This window comes from Mytilus californianus, unplaced genomic scaffold (assembly GCF_021869535.1).
Source record: "Mytilus californianus isolate M0D057914Y unplaced genomic scaffold, xbMytCali1.0.p SCAF_18, whole genome shotgun sequence".
In the NCBI taxonomy this organism is placed as follows: domain Eukaryota; kingdom Metazoa; phylum Mollusca; class Bivalvia; order Mytilida; family Mytilidae; genus Mytilus; species Mytilus californianus.
In genome coordinates this window covers 6,202,534-6,223,066 of record NW_026262666.1, presented here as the reverse complement: position 1 = coordinate 6,223,066, position 20,533 = coordinate 6,202,534, and the positions used below count along the sequence as shown (strand labels likewise).

Sequence of the window (20,533 nt, the reverse complement as noted above, 5' to 3'; positions counted from 1 at the left end):
TTTTTCTGGGTTTAAAAATCCTTAGTTTAAAAATACATCACTGAAATCACGGTATTAATTGGATAAACCCTGGACAAAAAAACTATTTCTTTTTCTATACATTTTGAAATAATAGTCTTAAAATAAATTTTCTTTGTGGTAATAGTTTAGATATGAACACTTCGATATAGACGATTTAGGTCAGATACTGTATCAGTTAAAAAAGTTCAAAAAAAGTTTGTACGGAAGTGGTATATTCAATATCACGAGATAGTGAACATCACACTTCTGACTACATAGCTAGTTACACAAACAGCTTTTATTTCATCAAAGATCCAAGTATTCTCCATTATATGTTTATGTATGTATATTCAACATTATAAATATATATATATATATATATATGTAAAATATAACCGGTTTTCATTTTTTTTACTTGAACACGTGTTAATGGGTTTTATGACAACAAATGTTCACCCCATGATATGTTTTCATATGGATTGTGCAAACGACTGCCTTTTCATGACTGTTTGTTTTATATTCTTCAACTGAAAGCGGCATCCAACATTTATATTGCTCAATTCTTCCAATGGGGAATAATCAGATTGTATTAAATCACCTTTTAAGGATTTATTGTTTTAATTGTTTGCTCCAGTGGCAAATATTTCATGCTTATTTTGGACGAGAAGAATGTATAAAATGGACATATCTGTAAAAGATCTATTAAGTGGAAAGAAAGGAAAGAAAACATTAAATATGCAAACGTCATTTTGTTTTGAAATTCAAAGTTTTGTATGTTGACCAAATAAGCAATGCATATTCCAACTTGATGAAGATAATGAAATAAATTCGACAATTATCAAAAAAATAGTGATCCTGTTATCCGCTAATATGATTCTAATGGGTCCCTTAAATTCGTTTTAAAACAAAACAAGTAAAATGTTTACAGATATTAACAGAGGGAGAGAAATTTGATATCATTTCATTTGAACCATTTGATAGAAAGAGAGAAGCTTTCCTGGTGATACATTTTCTATATATGTAAAATGTAGAGGAACATTGATTCTTATCAATATTCTTTTGTAAAATATTTGTTTTAGCCAATACCAATTATAAAAAAAACAACGTTGAGGGTTTGATTTAAAACGGTGGATACTCGTCGAGAAGACAAACAACAATCAACAAAACACAATATGAAAATTCATGACTTAGCAACAGTTACCCAAACAAAAACTCCAGTGATTGCAGGTGCTCCGGAAAGGTTCGTAAATCTTGCTCCACATTTCGCATGAGTAGTGTTGCTGACGGTTATTTCGTTCATTCTCATTCGTTGAGGTCACCATCTAGGAAAAGATGACGAGCTGTTCATTTGGCAATTGGAACATCTCCATGGTAACAGATGTGACACAGATATTCCATACAGGTCAACCACCTCATGACTGCGTTCGTCACCCTTATGTACCCTTGGTTATATATCTTCTTTGTAATCAGCAATCTTTTTCAAGGAAATCATGACAGGAAAGGTATGCTCTGAAATATTATACCAACTGGAATGTATAATATCCATATGCAAGTGCTGCTGGAATGTTGCCACATAGCAATTTGAAGTTTTCAAATGAAAAACTAAAATCTTTTTTTTTTTGTCGTAACGTTTAATTTTTAACTAAATCTCAGTATCAATTTCTAGATGTAGGTAAAGATATGAGGCAGACCTAACTGCCTTTGTTATATTTTTTTATCGTTTGTTGTTTAGTAATAAATCAGACTGAGGAACACAGCTGTTTCCATACAAATGCTGGTTGCTTTTGAAAAAGACCTCCCTTAACCTCAGTCAAGAGCAAGATCGACTGCAATCGACACTACATAAGTTTTATGGTAAACATAACTAGTTGGTTGACCAATAAGATTTAATTATGTCTTAACTCACGAGCGATATGTTTTGGCAGTCTTGGTTCGTAAGATAATCTTATAGACGTCTTATCGTAATTCTTACCAGGGGCCTCGCTGGCAAACACTTCAAATTGCTCAGAGTCTGAAAAGACCATATCTTGTGCTCGGCCACTTAGGTCAAGCACAATTTGTTTTTTGACAAGACTAGACATAATCTTGACAGTACTTAACTGTACTTAACTGTACTCGACTTTGGTCTTGACTTTACTTAATAAGTCTGATTGAGTACTTGATAATCTTATGCTCGACCAGTCTCAATCAATGCTCAACCAGTCTCGACCAGTCTCGACCTGCCTTACCCAATCTTGACCTTTAAATTTAGTCTCGACTGGTCTGAATAAATCTATCTATCTCAATTATATATTGATCTTACAGAATGCCACGTTATTTGGTATTGTGGATTATTGCTGTCAAATTTAAGGATTTACGTAATAGGTAGAAAAAGCTAGAATTTTCAGTTTGGACTAAATTCAGATAGTCACCTTTACAAAATTCTATATTTTTTTTCAATTCAACATGTATTTTATATTTCTCCACAGCTATCTCAATTAAATATCGATCTTACAAAGTGACAGGTTATTTGGTAGCTTGGTTTATTTCTGTCAAATTCTAAAAATTAGTAGGTAAAAAAAACTAGAATTTTCAGTTCGGACTAAATTCAGATAGTTACCTTTAAACAGTTCGTTAACTTTTACAAATCAAATTGGATTTTTTATAAACTCTACAGCTATCACAATTATATATTGAACTTACAAAATGCACGGTAATTTTGTAGTTTCGTTTATTGCTGTCAAATTTAAGGATTGAATTAAAAGGTAAAAAAAGCAAAAATTTTCAGTTTAGACTAAATTCAAACACTAGCCTGTCAACACTGAAGTTCGAACCCCACAACAGGCACTACAATCTTAATTGAGAATCAGCTGTCCTGTCAAAGGTCGGTGGTTCTCTCCAAGCATTTCAGCATCCACCATAAACAACAGGTGACCTTAACGAAATACAGTAGCAAATACGACTAAAAGTGTCAATAAACACCAATTAATCAATCAAACAATGGTATTTACCGGTTGTGTGCTATTTCTGATTATGACATTTTGCACGAGTGTGGATTCGTATATAAAATAGGTATATACTTGTATCTCTATCAAAAAATTCAAACAAATGAAACTCAGTAATCTGTTAATCTAGCTCTTTCCAAATACACGCTAAAAAGTATTGCTGGCACACAAAAGAATACATTGTAGATATCCTAGACATTTTACAAATATCCAAAGAGTTGAACTGAGTATAGATAATGGCCACCTGCACTTTTCTTTCCTGTCGATAGTAGATTTTAAGATTGTTGAGAATACCATTAAGTTGACTGTGCAGAATATATAAATACACAAAGAGTATGGCTACGAAAGCCTCAATTCGGCCCTAAAAATGACATTTGCATCTATGATGAATTTATTGTAATATCTTAAATATTCAAACTTAGATACATCAAACCCTTTATCTGTCTGCTGTTCACCATTTTGACAGGTTCAAATATATGTTTATACGAGTGAGAGGTTTCGCTACCTATAAAACCATGTTTAATCCACCATTTTCTACATAAGGAAATGACTGTAATAAGTCAGGAATATGACAGTTGTTTTCCATTCGTTTGGTGTGTTTAAGATTTTGATTTTGCCATTCGATAAGTTACTTACTGCATTAAATTGTCGTTGGTTCGGTATTTTTGTTGTTTTATTTTGTAAATAAGATTTTAGCCAGGTTGCCTGTTTGTATGCATTTGTTATGTTTATATATTTTTGTATTTTGCTGCTTTTCCACAATTAACGCTTGTTTCGGGCCAGTGACCGGTATTACAATTTGACACAGTTTTTAAAAGTTCATTGAGCTGTTACTTCATTTACAATTTTGAGCAAGACTTAACTGTTTATTAAAATCAACAAATGTCACCATTATCTTCATTAATTTTATTATTTAACACAACATTGTTTTTTATTACAAGCTATTCCATATATCAATATACAGCTAGGAAATATTTGTAGTTTACCGAAAATATAAGATACACCGATTTAAATTATGTACACAATAAATAATTTCTGTGAAGTTATTTTTATTTCCGTGTCTTTATTTGATTTACGAGTACAATATAGTAAAACAGAAAAAGAGAAACGGAAATATACAGGAATACATAAAGTTTCTTAAGTCATTGCAATGGACCATACGTTACTTACATGCAACGAGTTTTCATAGCACTTAGCAATTTTTAAAATGAATATGTGAGATAAAGATCTACTGCATTTGGGCAAATTAAAGATATGTTAAACATCTAACTATTTTATTTTTAACAGATTCACAAGTTTTGCATTTTTAAACCGTGCATCAATATTTCAATGTTTTTATTTAAATTCCTTATATGTCAATTGTATTGTTCATTCATTTGTTTAAATTGTGAAGTATGTGACTTTACTAAGAATACACGCATTTAACTAAAGTCGATAAAGTTTGAAACAAATAAACGATAGATACATCGATGTTGTTTTGCTTGAGTGATTTACCTGTACAAAGCTCGGGTCTCAACACTGTTTAAAACGAATTAATACCAGTTTGAAATAGTTTAATGGGGGCGTGGCCTATTGGTTTGACGCAACTTACCACCATCTTAAATTAAATTGAACAACTGCAAGGGAATCTATTTGACTGGCATTAAAATGATTTGATATGCATTGAAATAAATTAAAAATGATTTTCAATTTTTGTCAATCTTTATCAAATGACGACGATTAAACTCATTTAAATAGCGTTAATACGTTTTTGTCCGTTCAAGCTAAATTCGGGTTACTAGTGCTTCTTAAAACATTGATAATATCTTCCGACCAAACAGATTGTTTTATACAAAGATGTGTCTGGATCAGATACACATTCTAAAAAAACATCATGTCGGTGCTGCATGTGGCAAATGTCTTTTGAAACAAAAATTTTATAAAATTTAGTCAAAAAGTTAGTCAAAATTATGATTGTCCTTATAAGAGTGCACAATTATGACGTCATATCGACATCATTAGTTTTCATTGCGTCATAACTTGCTGAATTTGAATTTGTCAGATATTTTCATATATTTCATCATTAGATGTTTATAACTATTACTGAATTTAAACATCAAACAAATATAAGACCAATATAGACCCTTCGTGAACCTACTCTTTTGTTTTATTCAGACTAGCATGCTAAAAAATTGCAAATGTGTAGTTTTTCATGTAAATGTTCGTTTCAATGGTTTATTTGTTCAAGCACAAAGTATACAAAACCTAAGATGCAAATTTCTGTACGTTTCATGCGTCAAAAGTTTCAAAGGGTAAATATATAAAACGCTTGAGAGCGCACAAAATCAAACTGATTTCAACATGATAACTAAAAACGTCCAATATCGACTGTGCTTATGGGAGTACTACATGTAGTTTATGTTAAAGTACAACATTTGTGAATTGGAAATTTACTACCAAATTGTGTTATGGTCCAATCACTTGCAACTTTCCGGATGGTATCCTTTAGACTGAAAAGCGGTATCGGCACTATGATTACAAAAACAACATTTATCTGGTGAAAAAAACACCAAAACAAAATGAACTGTTTAGGTCAATATCAAACCATAAGAATATATTCAAATTTTATTATATACAAAATTATATCTGTTTTTCTTCAACGTGTCCACTTTATATTGGACGTTATTTAATAGTTATCTGTTGATATGAAATCTTTAAGAAAAAAGTCATAACTGCCAAAATAATTATTGAATTCTGTAATGATCGGTGTTTTTGATCAATTTCTAAATTCTGAAACCAAAATTTTTACGTTTAACGTAAAACTTTAACAACAAGACATTTAACACTCTATTCCCTCCACATGCCATCTATTTAACCAGTTCTTCCTGAAAACCTTTCATGAACAAGACACATTCGGTGAAACTCAAAATTACATGACTTTGAGAAAAAATTACCTCTTTTGCCTGTTTTGAAATACGAAAAAATCTCAATTTTATGAAATCTGACATACAAATGCACTAGTTCTATCTCCTTCTATATACAAAAGATCTTATTTTTGCTTCTTTTTTTCTCTTGGCAATAGCAAGTGGTTGTCATCTTTTTATTTTTATTTTTCATCTTAGTCGTCTCTCAACAGCTCTTCTGGCTTTTTTAACAATCAGAAATGCATAGATGATTTTTTATTGTTGGTTTGTAACTATTTAGACTTACCGTTCGTGGACAAGCTCAGAAAAAATGGATCTAGTATATATGATACCGGTTTGTATATAGTAATGGAACTATTCGTATGATCATTGCGACGTAATTTCCAATTGATTTTAAAGAAATATTTACAGAACTCCTTTTAGTAATTCTAAATAAATCCAATATTTGGAAATTCAAGAAACTAGGATACCGGTATATGTATACAGTGAGGTTTCCACTTCGTATAAATTAGCTCCACATTTTTATAATCGTAAAAATGGAAATCATTGTAAGGATGATGCGCTGACAATTTAGCTCTTGAAAACCGATAAATTTATCTACATAGTATCATTACGATGCTTATATGCCAGTTGTATTTTAAAGGACAGATGTATCTACAAGCTATTAAGCATCCTTTTATATACTATGAGGCCTTAAGTCAACTTAAAACTATTAGCTGATCGGTTGTCAGGGGGAATTTTCGAAAGTTCAATAACTCTAAAAAAAAATATCAATTATATATTTAGTGGACGGGAAGACTAAAATTTTCAGAGATTGAAGACTAATAACCCTAGATAACACACACACAAAATGAACGTTTTTGAAGATATGCACAAAAAAAATCCACAACTAAAGTCTGTCGTCAAGAGAACTTTAAGAAAAAAAAATGTTATTCAAACACGCCTACTCTGTTGTTATGACTCATCAAAAAGGTATTCCACTCATGTATGTATTTGTTTTTATTTTGAATTTTTAATGTTATAATGTTTAAAAGTAATAGAATCTGAAACGAGATGATATTTTTGCTTTATACGTTTTCAAGACACATTTCACATTAGTCAACTCAAACACGCCAGAACATAAAAAGGGGACTCGACTTTCTCTTTTCGATGAAATTGTTGCCCGTTTGTACGAATTACGAAAAAAATGTCGCCGGGGGCAGAGATGCAAATTAGTAATTTCAAAGATCCACATGTATATGCTCAAACCACAATCGACTGGTTTTTTTTTTTAAATTAGTCTTTAATTTTATAGTTTACAAAAATCTCGAAGTTCCATACTATAATTTAAGTAAAATATATAATTATATAAGATACATTAAATCCTAAATTATGCACCTAAATTAAACTTATAAAGCCCATAGAAACAGATTTAAACACTTCAAATATACCAATTTGGCCTTTCTCAACTTCTCTAATAAAGAGTTCCATTTCTTTTGTTTAACTTCAACTGGATGTCAGCTTGTATAGTGACAGAATTACTCTTGTGATAATTACGACGAGATTTTTTTATGAAACATTTATAAAACGTCCTTTTAGTAGTTCTAAATTAGTCCCGTTCAATATGCACATTCGAAATTTCCTATAAAACTCATTAAATTCTTATATAGTTCATGAGTTTTTGCATTAGTATAATTTTATATAGTTTCTGCTAAAATTCCTCGAAATACATTTTATTTATATTTTCAAAGAAGAGGTTGAAGATACCAAAGGGACATTCAGAACTCATCAGTCGAAGAAAACTGACAACGCATGGCAAAAAACGAAAGCCGACAAAAAGACATACACCTTCACAAAATACCACAAAGAAACAAAAGGCCCACCAAAACCCAAGGTTGATTTCGTGTGCTATTGGATGGACCCTGCTCCAATAGCGGGACCCGATTTGTTGCTCACGGTACATGTTTGGTGATTATTCAACAGTTATTCTATTTGGAAGCTTGAATTCCTGTTTCATTTTCTGTTACACACTTGATAAAACGTTATTCATTTAAAATTCAATTGTGAAAATGTCAAAAGTCATCTCCTTTATGTCACTCATTATAAAACATAATATAATGATTTTCATCTTTTCAGTTCTCATGTTGTGCATATCAAAATGAGATTTATTCCTTTATAAGATATTGAGTAAAAAAGAAAATTTTATAATGAGTGACATAATAAAGCTTTATTCAGTTTCGAGTATTCAGTTTATTAAAAAAAATACGTTTGGAGATATCGAGAGATATCTGTGTCCTTCACATCTACCATCGGAGGGTTTAACATACAAATTAAATCATAATATAAACACATCTGTTTATGGTAATTTTTTTTATTGATGAAGAAAGTTGCAGTATGTTATATTATAATATTTTATCACATATTTTGTACTGATATGTACGTTTTTGCATGGTCAATAATAGCCGGAAGTCAAGGTTGGTTATCAGCCCTCGGGACCAATATCGATATCAGCCCTTGAGGTTAACTTCCGGTAACCTGTCAATCAAAAACTATTTGTAAACAAGTTGTCATCCGAAGCAGTTAGACGATCAGGAGAGGTTTCTCACAGATCAAATGACGATGTATGTAAATTCATACAAGAAATGAAAAATGAGAACACAATGAAAAGAAATTTAGAAATTTACGAATCTGCTGTAGTAGAAAAAATGTAAAAAATCAACAGTGGAAATCACAAAAGTTCCCGTAAAATTTGGACGTCATAAAGAATTTAGAAAATATATGACGTCACAATGAAAAAGCGATTGTTGTATGACATCGAAAGTTCAAGCGGAACATATTACCAAATCATAGTAGCGATATGGTGTATTCTTCGTCAGCATTAATTGGAAATGTAACACTTTTTAAAGTCGTTTAATATTTACAATTCTGGGAATTAATATATTTATTGTTAATTATTTGTTAAACTTTTCACAAAACTTTGTTTACTCACTGGGATTCGAACTTTGTTAACTCACTGTGATACATTTTTTAAATTTTTTTCGTTAAATGTTTTTTTGAATTTTTGTTGAAAATATCAAACATAATTTGGTATATGCTATCTTTTTTCTCTTGCTTGAAAATATGTGATAAATAGATTATTACATGTCATTTTCCATATGGTCCGTGGTATCAGCCCACGACCCATATCAAGCCCTCTGGCTAAAGCCCTCTGGCTTGATATGGGAGTCTAGGGCTGATACCAGGGCCAATATGGAAAATGCCATGTAATAATCTATAAGTAATGGTCCCGCTACTCCCGAGATTGTAAAATAGTTAATTTATAACCTACATGTTTTCATTATTAACTATAAGTTACAAACTGCAATCAAAGTAAAACAACAAAATAGCAACAGCAAAAAAAAAAACGAGAAAAAAAACATAAATTTTACATATACATAATATGTAATTATATGCTACATTTGTCTGATGGTAAATATTTCAGCTATCCGAAATTAAATCTTTGCCGAGATAATTCGTCTCTAAATTTTCCGTAAAGATGTTAAATATGATCTGCCAAGAAGCACATCATGTTTTTCCTGTTGTCCCTGTTGTCAGATTTTGCAAATTGCATAAATTTTGTAATACCACCAATTAAGGCTACGACTATATCGCCCTATCAGTCAACTGCTTCAATATGTACATTTATTATATACTTAGTAGTAAATACATGTAAATTGTATGTGTAATACAATCAATGGCAATCGTGCTGTATCACCCATCCGTGATGATATCGAAATCAGTCACCATTGTAAAGGCTTTATCACACTCTTAATCTGTATGACGTCACGTCTTCGATATCAGTCACCGTTGCAAAGGCTTTATCAAACCCTTAATCTATATGACGTCACGTCACATGATAAACATCTACTAGAAGTATATAATAAAGTTAACATGATATGGCTTTTTCAATATCACACCCTATATCAACCCTTATCCAATATAATCCCTCGAATATTCTCTATTTATTATATAAAATTGACAATGTTAACTAGATATCTACAAAAATTACATGCCTTAGGTCGAACTTAACTCAGATATGCTAAAAAATGGTCATTATTCAGTATAAAATCAAGAAAATACTCTCGAAAATGTAAATAAACTGTTCACACAGAGATATGTCTCGCCTGTATGTAATTCTAAACGTTAAATGCAAAATGTTGAAACCAAAATAGCAATATTTTTACATGTAAAATGTAAAATATGGAAAATATTCAATTTCAATAAACCAAAACTGAAGTTACAGGGACAAATAAATTTTGATGAAATATTATGCCACTGCTACTATAACTACATACAAAATATCATTGACATCATACGTAGTTCCCCTTAAACTGACCTAATCAAAAACTTTAACATGGCAATTCATTATTATGCAAAGGTGTAAAAGTCAATAGACCATGGCTAAGGGGCAGAGCAAAAAATATTTCCATTGAAATGAGATGTGTCAATATTTGTACAACTGTATTCCAAATATCATTGCCTTATTATAAGTTGTTTCCCTTAATCTGACATAATCACAAACTTTAACAACTGGCGCCGTCGTAAACAACATACATGAGTCGCGCTTTTTGACTACGTCAAGGCGAAACAAAAACAATACATTTTCGCCCACAGAAGTAAGAGTACATAAATATGCTATAATGGTGTATTGAAAAATATAACATTATCGTGATTTTATACAAAAAAACAAAAGTAAAAAAAAAAAACTGAAATTCTGGCATTCAGCAAACTAGAACAAAAGTCGCATTGCTTGCACATCGTGATTTTTAACAATCCAAACCTTCTCGTGGTAAAGCTTACAGAAACAGCAGATACTCCTCTTGCAAGTATTGCACCAATAGAGTGCTTCATTGCGATCAATGCACATCTGACATTTTATCCACACACGTCTGGAAAAGTAACTGCCCTGTTGTTCCCTTCCACTGCTGGTCTTCAGTTGATCAAGGTGGGTCTTGAATATTTATGAAAAAATAAAAAATAAATAAAACAAATTCTGCTCTCTTTTTACTATCTGGTTTGATGTTAACAAAATAATGTGTGATTCTATTACTACCAAGAAAAGGGAGTAATGTGTTTTTATTAATACGATCGTTCCTCCTTTACATTAACACCTCTCATTATATAAAAAGGGTACTTTTAGTATCATCGCAAATGAGACAACAATCCATCAGAGACCAATTATATAAGTCAACGTACATTCACCTTCGTCAAAGGGTAACATCCTTACACCAACAAATATTTCCTCATTTGATACATTTTTAGATTCTATGATGAGGCTATGTTTAGATTTTCATACGCAACAAACTTTTTATTGGAATATGATATATTGAACTAGAAACATCTGACCACGTAATGAGGAAACATCTTTACATATATGACTTGTGCGCATTAAAATAGGTAATATCCCTCAGATCAGATTTGTTGAAGTTTTGTTTGGTGTTCCTTCTTTTCATCACAAAAATATCCTAGACCTACTTTGGTCTTCCCCACTTGGCCTTCCTTTTGTTTTAATTCGAGTACCACTAATTAGTCTTTGATGAGTTTTTATACTTTACATAAGAAGACATTATTTTCAATGTGCTTATTGTATAAAGTATAAATAACAACAAAAAAAATGTTATCATTAAGTTGGGTTTTTTTCATTGCACACGTATAATTTGCATCAATATTTTTTGCTTATTTTTCGCGTATCTTTTTCTTTAAAACAAATACAGGACAATAAAGAGATTCATCGACTTATAAGAAGTTACATAAATCATCATTCAGATTTCATTGATATATATAGTTTGTTTTGTGCTAAATGCACACAGTCAAGAAAGCAATTAAACCAGAAAATTCAAATTAATTCTTTTGTGAGGTTAGGTTCTAAATATTCTGATATGGAATAAAATCATTAATACTTCTTAAAAAAATTATAAGTTAGATAATGTTTATATATTTTTACTACTTCCGTAGTCATACGTAAAATGTATATTTAAAAACATGTCTGACATTTTCTTTATTTTGGACTTGTAAGTAAATTTGTCAATAAAAAGCATTCATATTTATTTTAATTCCAAATAGCATTGTCCATATATTGAACTATTTTCACGGAATCCTTAAAAGAGTGATTAAAGATATCATTCCATCACATGTAATTAGATAATGTACTAATTAATAAAGTTCTATCAAAATATCTTAAACATTTACAAATACAAGATTATATACAATATGTATCAAAATATTGTATTTGAAATACATTCTTTATCGTTGAGTATATATCAAATGTTAATATATTTCTACACACCTTTGGTACGATCATTCCTAATTTTGGTATCATTGATGAGCGGATTGAAACAAATTGATGTATGTGAAGGTTGTTTTGCTGAATTCTCCCAAAGTGTTTAGTTGTAAATCCTTCAACTTTAATTAAAGCTGCGTCTTCTTTTTTGATGTTTTGAATCGTTCCTGTCTGCTTGTTTTCTGTGAAACTATTTATACCAATAAATGTGAAAAATGTGCCTACATTATAAAAACACAAAACTATCAGTTAAGTGAAGTCTTTCACCATCACAAAAACAAACGAATTTCTATTTTGATCATATTACTTTTTTATCGTTACCTTTGCAATAAATATAGGCTAAGTTTTGTCTTTTGAATATTCATCTGTGGTACAATTATGAGCAATTGTGGTGTTATTACCAATTACACAACTATCCACCAGAGTTCAAATGATGTGGATGTAAGCAAGTAAAGGTCCTCATACTGCCTTTAAAAATGAGCATAACCCATACCGTTTAGTAAGCCAGAAAAAGCCCTGACATGACAAAATGTAAAACAATTCAATCGAGAAAACTAGCCGAGTTAATTTCAAAACAAGTTACGAAAAACTAATATGATTGACCTGAACCAACGACAACCACTGAATTACAGGTTCCTGCCTTTGTACAGACACTAAAAGAATGTGGTGGGATTGAAGGTTTTGTGACCTGAACCCTCTCCTAACCTTGGACAGTATTTAGAAGCAAAACATAAGAACAAAATGTAAATATCAGTTGTAAAGGCTAAACTTAATGGATCAGTACAAAAAAGAAAAAAGAAAACTAACATAAAAACAATAGACACACAGCACAAATATAAGAGTTAATGAAAGCTACTTCAACGCCAATTACTGCTAATGAATAAATCATATTCTTTAACACTAAAGTATCAATCATTACATATCCAATTGATTAAGTGAAAAGTCGCCATAAACTTTCTGAGAAACGCATTACCTTGTGCAATGCCAGAATATAAGAAAAAACATATTTACTGGATGTAGTATCATAAGTTCTTTTAACTGAATCGCAATAAATATTAAGTTATGTTTTAATTTTCAAAAACTAAATCAAAATTAGTACCGATTAAAACAATATTTAAAGATACAAGTACGGTGTTTAATTGATAATCTTCGAGAATAATATTATTTAAATAATCAATGGGTTAACATAGATCAAATCTGAATTTACGGTACAAATACGAATGTGATATCCCATTACACATACTTCAAACGTTTTTTTTTTAAATATCGAAAGCCAAACTGTTTACAGGTTGTTAAAATTTAAAATACTAAAATTTAATATTCTTAGAAAATTTAAGGTATAAAAACACATCAAAGATACTACGTTTATAAATTGGTACTCCAGACGTGCGTTTCGTCTACATAGGACTCATTGGTGGTGCTCGAATAAAAATATGAATGATTTTTGCATAGAAAATAGTTTTTACTGTAAGAAGAAACCGACAGCCTGTTCTAAAAGTATTTGACAAAATTTCACACAGACATCGACCTAGGCAATATATAAAATTATGACATTTCATATTTGCATGAAAGAGAAGCGAAAGATACCAAAGGGATATTCAGATTCATAAGCTCGGTCATTTGTTGAAAAGTTTTCTATATTTGAGTTCTTAGATTTTAATACTATAAATGAGATCTATCTAATAGACGTACACAAGATGCAGTAGGAATACACTGTGTATATCGAAATACCTTAAAGACAACCACAAACATTTACTTGATAAAGCACACAATGTATATAATATCATTTTTTCTTTGAGCTTATGCAATTTTTTCCTTTTCCAAATTATTAAAAAAATCTATGGATTTTAATTAAGACCCCCCATCCACCTTAAGTTTTCTTATCTGGACATTCAGAGATAGAAAGTTAGTAAATATTCCCAATATATTCCGCATACTCAATGGCAAAGTAAAATGTAAACTCAATTGATTGATTTTGCCTACAACCTATCGATGTGTATTGTTTCATAATCTAACTTCATCGTGACAGACTCAATATGATGGAATATCATAACATACTAGTACAATATATTCTACTATGTGTTGTATTCAAGATATTTTCATTCTAAACCACATTATTATAAAAATGGTCATTCAAGCACAAAGACAGACATAGTTACGTATGGACGTATGCAAATTGTGTAATTTGTATTTTGGAATACTGTGCTAAATTTCCTGAATAATTTATGAATTCAAATAACTCTGTGCTGAATGTTTGACTCTGTTGTTTTACAATCGCTACAATTAGCGAAGACCATTTAATGTGTAGGCTAAAATGAAAACAGAGACGGGTAACTATAGCGTTAAGGAAATAAATAATTATAAAGAAATAATTGCTAACTTTTCCATAAACTAGAGACAACAGTTGTAAATTGATGTTCATATTTCACAAATCCATTTAACATGTATGCACAGCAGCAGACGCTTACCCTGGCGACACACCCAATATCTTTCCTTTTGGTGTTTCACGTGATTCTCACAGTTTTGTTTGTTTAAACCTTGATTTGTTTTTTTCTTAATGAATTTGAGCATTGGTAAATGACTTGCCTAGAAACAATTTGATACGAGCGTCACTGATAACTTATTTGTAGACGAGACACGCGTCTGGCGGATTAAGACAATGTGTGATCTGAAATTTTAACAAAGATAAGTATTCTAATAATTTCTGCACTAAATTGATACATTTATACAGTCTGAAACAAATTATTCAAGACCATGTAGCACGTTGCAATGTAACACAATCTTCATTTCAAATACTCAATGTAGAAAGCTCTCCTTCCCACCCAGCGAAAGTTATTATTTTCAAAACACAACATCAGTCTACGCTTCATTTGTCTCTCAACCACTGACAAGTTATAATGCCTCTGATATAAGTCGTATTGCGCTAACAAATATCGCTAGTGACTATCGTGTACCTATGTTTACACTGCCTAAGTCTTGAAAGGCAAATGTTTGTTGATAAGTAAGAATCTGCTGTACATTTCAACCTTTCATTGGTATAGAAAGAAAATTCTTATTATCTAAAATAAATAAAAATTGAAATGGAAGCTTTGGATAGGATTTGTGCTAACAAATGGAAGTTACATAGATGCTATTAATTTACTTACGGAACAGTACAGACAACCACATAGAATGAAGGAAGCATACAAGCTCTATTAAATATTTAACAGACAAGATACACTTTAGCAAGCCTAGGATTATTTAATGACTGACGTGAATCCAATCGTTGAGGTTTCAATTTGGTCAGACAACCTCAAACGTCTAATCGGACTTACGTTGAGAATATCTCAGGGGTAACGACGTCGTGTTTTACCTATTGTATCTAGTGTTGACGTCAGTGTATGACGTAGCCCTAGCACTAAAAATATACATGAAGTTATTGTCAAATATTTTGATTTTGTTCTGTTGTCTATATCATGAAGTTTATGTAACCCCAATATGGACGATGAAAAAGAAATTATTTGAATACAGATCTTGTGTCCACGCTTCGCTTACAAGAATCTGCCAACACTACGTTCTACTGTTTATTTTAAACCCCTTTCACGATCCTCAGGTTTTGTCCTAAGGATACACTTCGTGAAGCATTTGTAGACAAAGATTTTATTTACTGATGTGGTCCTGGCGGGCCGAGTGGTCTAAGTTGTTCATCTACTAATTCACTAGCCTGTCAATAATGAGGTTTTGAGTTCGAATCTAAACCGTGGCGGGTGCGTTCGACTCTAGATCTATTTGCATAGGATTTGCAATTTACCTGCCAAATATATGTGCATCTCGTCGGGAACTCAGGCTTTCTCTATCAATAATAAATTAACGCCACGAAATAGCCAAAAGTGTCGAAAGAGGAGTTAAACACAAACAATCAATCAATTATTAGACATGTTAGATAAATGTTTACACTTGACAATTGGCAGTTGAGACATTTAAATAACGGATCGTGTCAAAAGTTCTTATTTAATTATTTATTTAATCGGCACACCAATAGCTTGTTTAAAATTGCTTCCAATAAATATGAAAATACATATGAGTGAAATTTTTCCACCTTTTCTAACATGATAATTGGTTGGTTGGTAGGTCCATAAAATTATGCATAACATCAATTGCATGTATTTCATATGAATTGGTTAGTTTGAATGGTTGATTAAATTAATTGACTGATTGGTTGAAATTTCACATAATGTCATTCTTGACGAACTTCTCGTTCATTAATCGATTGATTGGTTCGGTTCGTGTGTTAGATTGAATGATTTATTGATTGATTTTAAGTTTCATTATGTTCCAATATGTTAAGAGACGCATATTTCATAAAGATTTTTTATTCATTGATTGCTACTGTGACGTCCAGTAACAAATGTTAAACGCACATTATGCATCATGATAAATGCCTCCTTCAAACTGAAGAGAAAGGCCTCGAACCAATTCTTCGATTCAAAAATCAATTCAAGTCAGTCCAAATGTTGATATGTATTAAAATCATGGGACTTCTAAGGAAATGAAAAATTTATCACGCCTCTCCTCTTCCCGTCCAAAAATATCCTTTTTACTAGTAATGTGCTTTGTGTATACGCCACCAAAATCACTAATTGGTTGGATAGAAAATTTAAGGATGAGATGAAGGTGGCTATGAAATCTAATTTTGACGTTATTCTTATGAGAGATTCTGACATAATATTTTTACAATCCAAGAACATACCACAAAGATGGTTAAATGCTCTAGAAACTTATAACGTTCAACATATAATCAAAGAACCAACCCAAATAACAAATGGGTCTAAAACTTTGATTGAGCACATATATTTCACCAATCTAAACACGGCCAAAGAGGTTCATGTTTCCAAAAATTCTATTAGTGATCATTATCCAATATGTATGAAAGACAAAAGAAAATGGATGATAAAAAACAATCCTCATTCAACAATTACTTATAGAAAATTTAGACTTTTAATGAACAAGTTTTTAAAAGTGCACCTTTTCAACAGAATGAATTTGAAAATGTCCCGTCTGTCTGTATCGAAATGTGGTAAAAAATGTTTAATAACATTTTAAATAAACATACCCAAATTGTGACAAAGAGAGTAAAAAAAGACAGACACCCAGAATGGTACAATAAGGAATTTTCATTTGCTAAAAAAAAATGAGAGATACATATAATTTACTCGGAATAGTTCTACTTGAAGGAAACGTAATATTTGTCTTAAGGCCTTTAACCATACATTTAGTTTTATCAGAATTTATGAACATATTGTTTTCATAATACCATTTTGCAACACATTGGAGACAACTTGTACTTTTTATTGCATATCTTATCTTCCTTCCTAAATTTTCTTTTTTGTCTAGGGATTCTCAGAATGTATGTTTTGTTTATTTGCTGTGTGTGTAGTTTGTGTTCATTGTAATTAGAATTCGACCTTGATCTTAACCTTTTGGTTTTTTACGTGTTTATGTGAATTTGATAATTCCGTCGTATTTTTGCTTTTGCATATTCCAAGAAAATTGTCCCGGGTATTCAAACAGAGAGGTAATACCAAAGTGATATTCTTACTCATACTATACACATCGACAAAAAAATGACAACGGTATGGTAAAACGAAAAACGACCATAAGACAAACAACACTAGTAAAATACACCGTATTAAACTACAGACTTAGACACAAACCCAGCCAGAACAGAAACTTAATGTGATCTCAAGACCTCCGGAATATCGGTGAAGTTGTCCCTTACCTGTCTCTCTGTCTAAGGAGTGAATGACATTAATTACAAATTGTTTGCTAAAACAGCTTTTTGTTAAAACAATTATTATATATTTTTTGGATGCAATACTATGAAAGCTGGTAATGTACTGCTAATAATGAAATTCATACTTTTGAGATGCTCCCTTATTTGAATGTCTTGACTCTCGACTCTAGACTCTCACTTGTCAATTGTAAACATTTATCTAAAAAAACTGTTTAATCATTGTCTGATGGTATAATTACCAGAGAAGATAGTGAAATGGTGTTGTCAAATCCTTGTTAGCGAAGCATGGAAACAGGATCTATATTTTAATCAGATATCTCTGGTACAAGATTTAGAACTACAGTTTGCATTTTTTGTCTACACTATTCTACCGACAAATTGTTCATTTTGTAAATATCAATAGTCAGTTGTAGACAAGATATGTTTAAATTTCAGTCAGAACTAACTAGGTTCTTCAAAATAACACATGAACAATACTTGTCTAATTTCAAACATAGCATCAGTAAGATTAATCCAACAAATGAAAATGTAGTTACTTGGATATCAGTCATTTCCGCCCTAAGATTGGAGTCGTCATTGACATCTAAAACAGAGATTGTAAGATATTTTCCAGGATTTTCATCATAAACATGAAAAAAAAAATCCAGCTTACTTTTATTGCTTTTTCTTATGACTGCCATATTATAGTTTAATTACTACGACGTTTTTGTATTCATAGTTATACCATATGTCATTTTTGATTTAGAGTTCTAAATAAAATAAGACATAACGACTTTGAATTATTGGTACTCCCCATAAGATTCATTAATTTCTTCTTCACCCATTTGGTGATTTTATGTTTATTTCTTCAATCCATCTCAACTCCCTTCTCATTCTGTAATATTTTGCATCGTTTTGGCAGTTCTCTGGTATGGAAATGAAAATAGCACTTTATAAATGTTGTTCATCCGAAGCGCTTTTCTGTATCTACCTTCACAAAAAACGTCGTCATCTGTGAAACATATATTCCAGAATGGTCAACCAACTTGTGATGACGAAGTGATGATTTCAACTTCACCACTTGGAACTCCTGGTTTAATAGCTTCTTTGTGAGCAGTAACCCTCTATCAATGAAATCGTTATAGGAAATACAAGCCCTGGAATATCGTATCACCTTGGAGATATATACTCCGTATACAGGCACTGCTGAAATTTTGCTACATAGAATTTCAATTGGGAAGCTGAAATCATCTCTTTTGTCGTAAAGTTTTGTTTTCATCCGACCCTCGTTATCAATTTCTAGATATTAACCAAGATATTAGACAGTCTAACAATATCTTTCAAAATCAACAACCATAAAAACAAAGCATGAAGCTTCATAGATTGAATACCTTGGAAGTGTGTAATAGAGTCAATTTTCACCCTCGAAAGTATATTGTTTACCTTGTCTTCACCTCGGCTTGCTATGTTTTCCTATATTCACCTCGACTTTCCGTTATTTATATATAGTAGAAACGTATTGTTACTCATAAATTTTTGAAACATCATTGTTTGTGGAATACGAATGGCTTGTAAAGTGAAAAAAGTTGCAAATATGCAAAGAACTATTGAGGTCATAGGATTTCAACAAATTCATTTTCAGAATTCACATCAATATTTTTTTACCTGACCTGAGCATTTGCAATTGGAATGATGGACAACTCTTTCTAATGTATAGGCATAAGCTGAACCCTTGACTGACTTTGACCTGAAAAACCTTAATAATAGACTTTTTTTTGCTCCTCGTTGAATTTCATTGTATCAGTATGCAGTTTAATCGTGATAATCTGACTATAATGAAATATGATTGTCCCTGGTAAAATATTTTGACGATTATGTGCCTCTACATGTCTTAATTACCAGTAGTTAACACATCAAGCTAAAGAATTGAACATTGGCATGTGCTGCGTGTCTGTCATATACGCGGCATTTAGGAGTAAGAGCAAACTCTAGCCTTAGTCAGAATAATGTGACTAGGGAGGGTGAAGGTCTTTTAGAATATAGATTCCGGCACAGCAAGTTGGTCTAGTACATGCCAGGGTTCATATAAATATCACATTTACATGTTCTCGGCCATAATTTGCATTTCATTTGGCACTCAGATTGTTATAGTTATTGACCACTAAAAATACAGATGATTAGGTATGGAATTCAAAGAGAAATTAATCAAGTTAAGGGTAGTGGTTAGAAGTGATATATTATTTTCTCATTAGTTTGTTATACTGGTGATAAAAATAATTCTATGTTGAATTCAAAGGACTGTATACTTTTATTCATCTTGACTTCCCTTTCCCCCAAAACATGAATGACAATCAACCTTTTCTTATTTGCAAGAAAACAAATTCATAAGTAATAACCATCTTCTGTCTTGAAAATTCGACCTCTTTTCATCAACAACTAGACTTTTTTTTACACGCGATGGCGTTTGATTGTTGCATCGTGATTTTAAAGACCGTTCAAAAACAATCTGCTTTAAAATGAATATATACTTATATATATATATTTCATCGCCAATGGCAGTCAGCAGGGTTTAAGAACATCAGTTGTTCGACCTGCT

The 20,533-nt window shown here is 31.3% G+C and overlaps 1 protein-coding gene across 1 annotated transcript in view; it reads right to left on the bottom strand.

Moving 5' to 3' along the window:
• LOC127726798 (uncharacterized) overlaps positions 1-20,533 on the bottom strand; it is an 86,135-nt gene that overhangs the window by 46,424 nt on the left and 19,178 nt on the right. Inside the window, exon 9 of the mRNA XM_052234251.1 lies at positions 18,405-18,541. Within this exon, the coding sequence (XP_052090211.1) occupies positions 18,405-18,541 (137 nt within the window). The remainder of the gene's footprint in view (positions 1-18,404; positions 18,542-20,533) is intronic.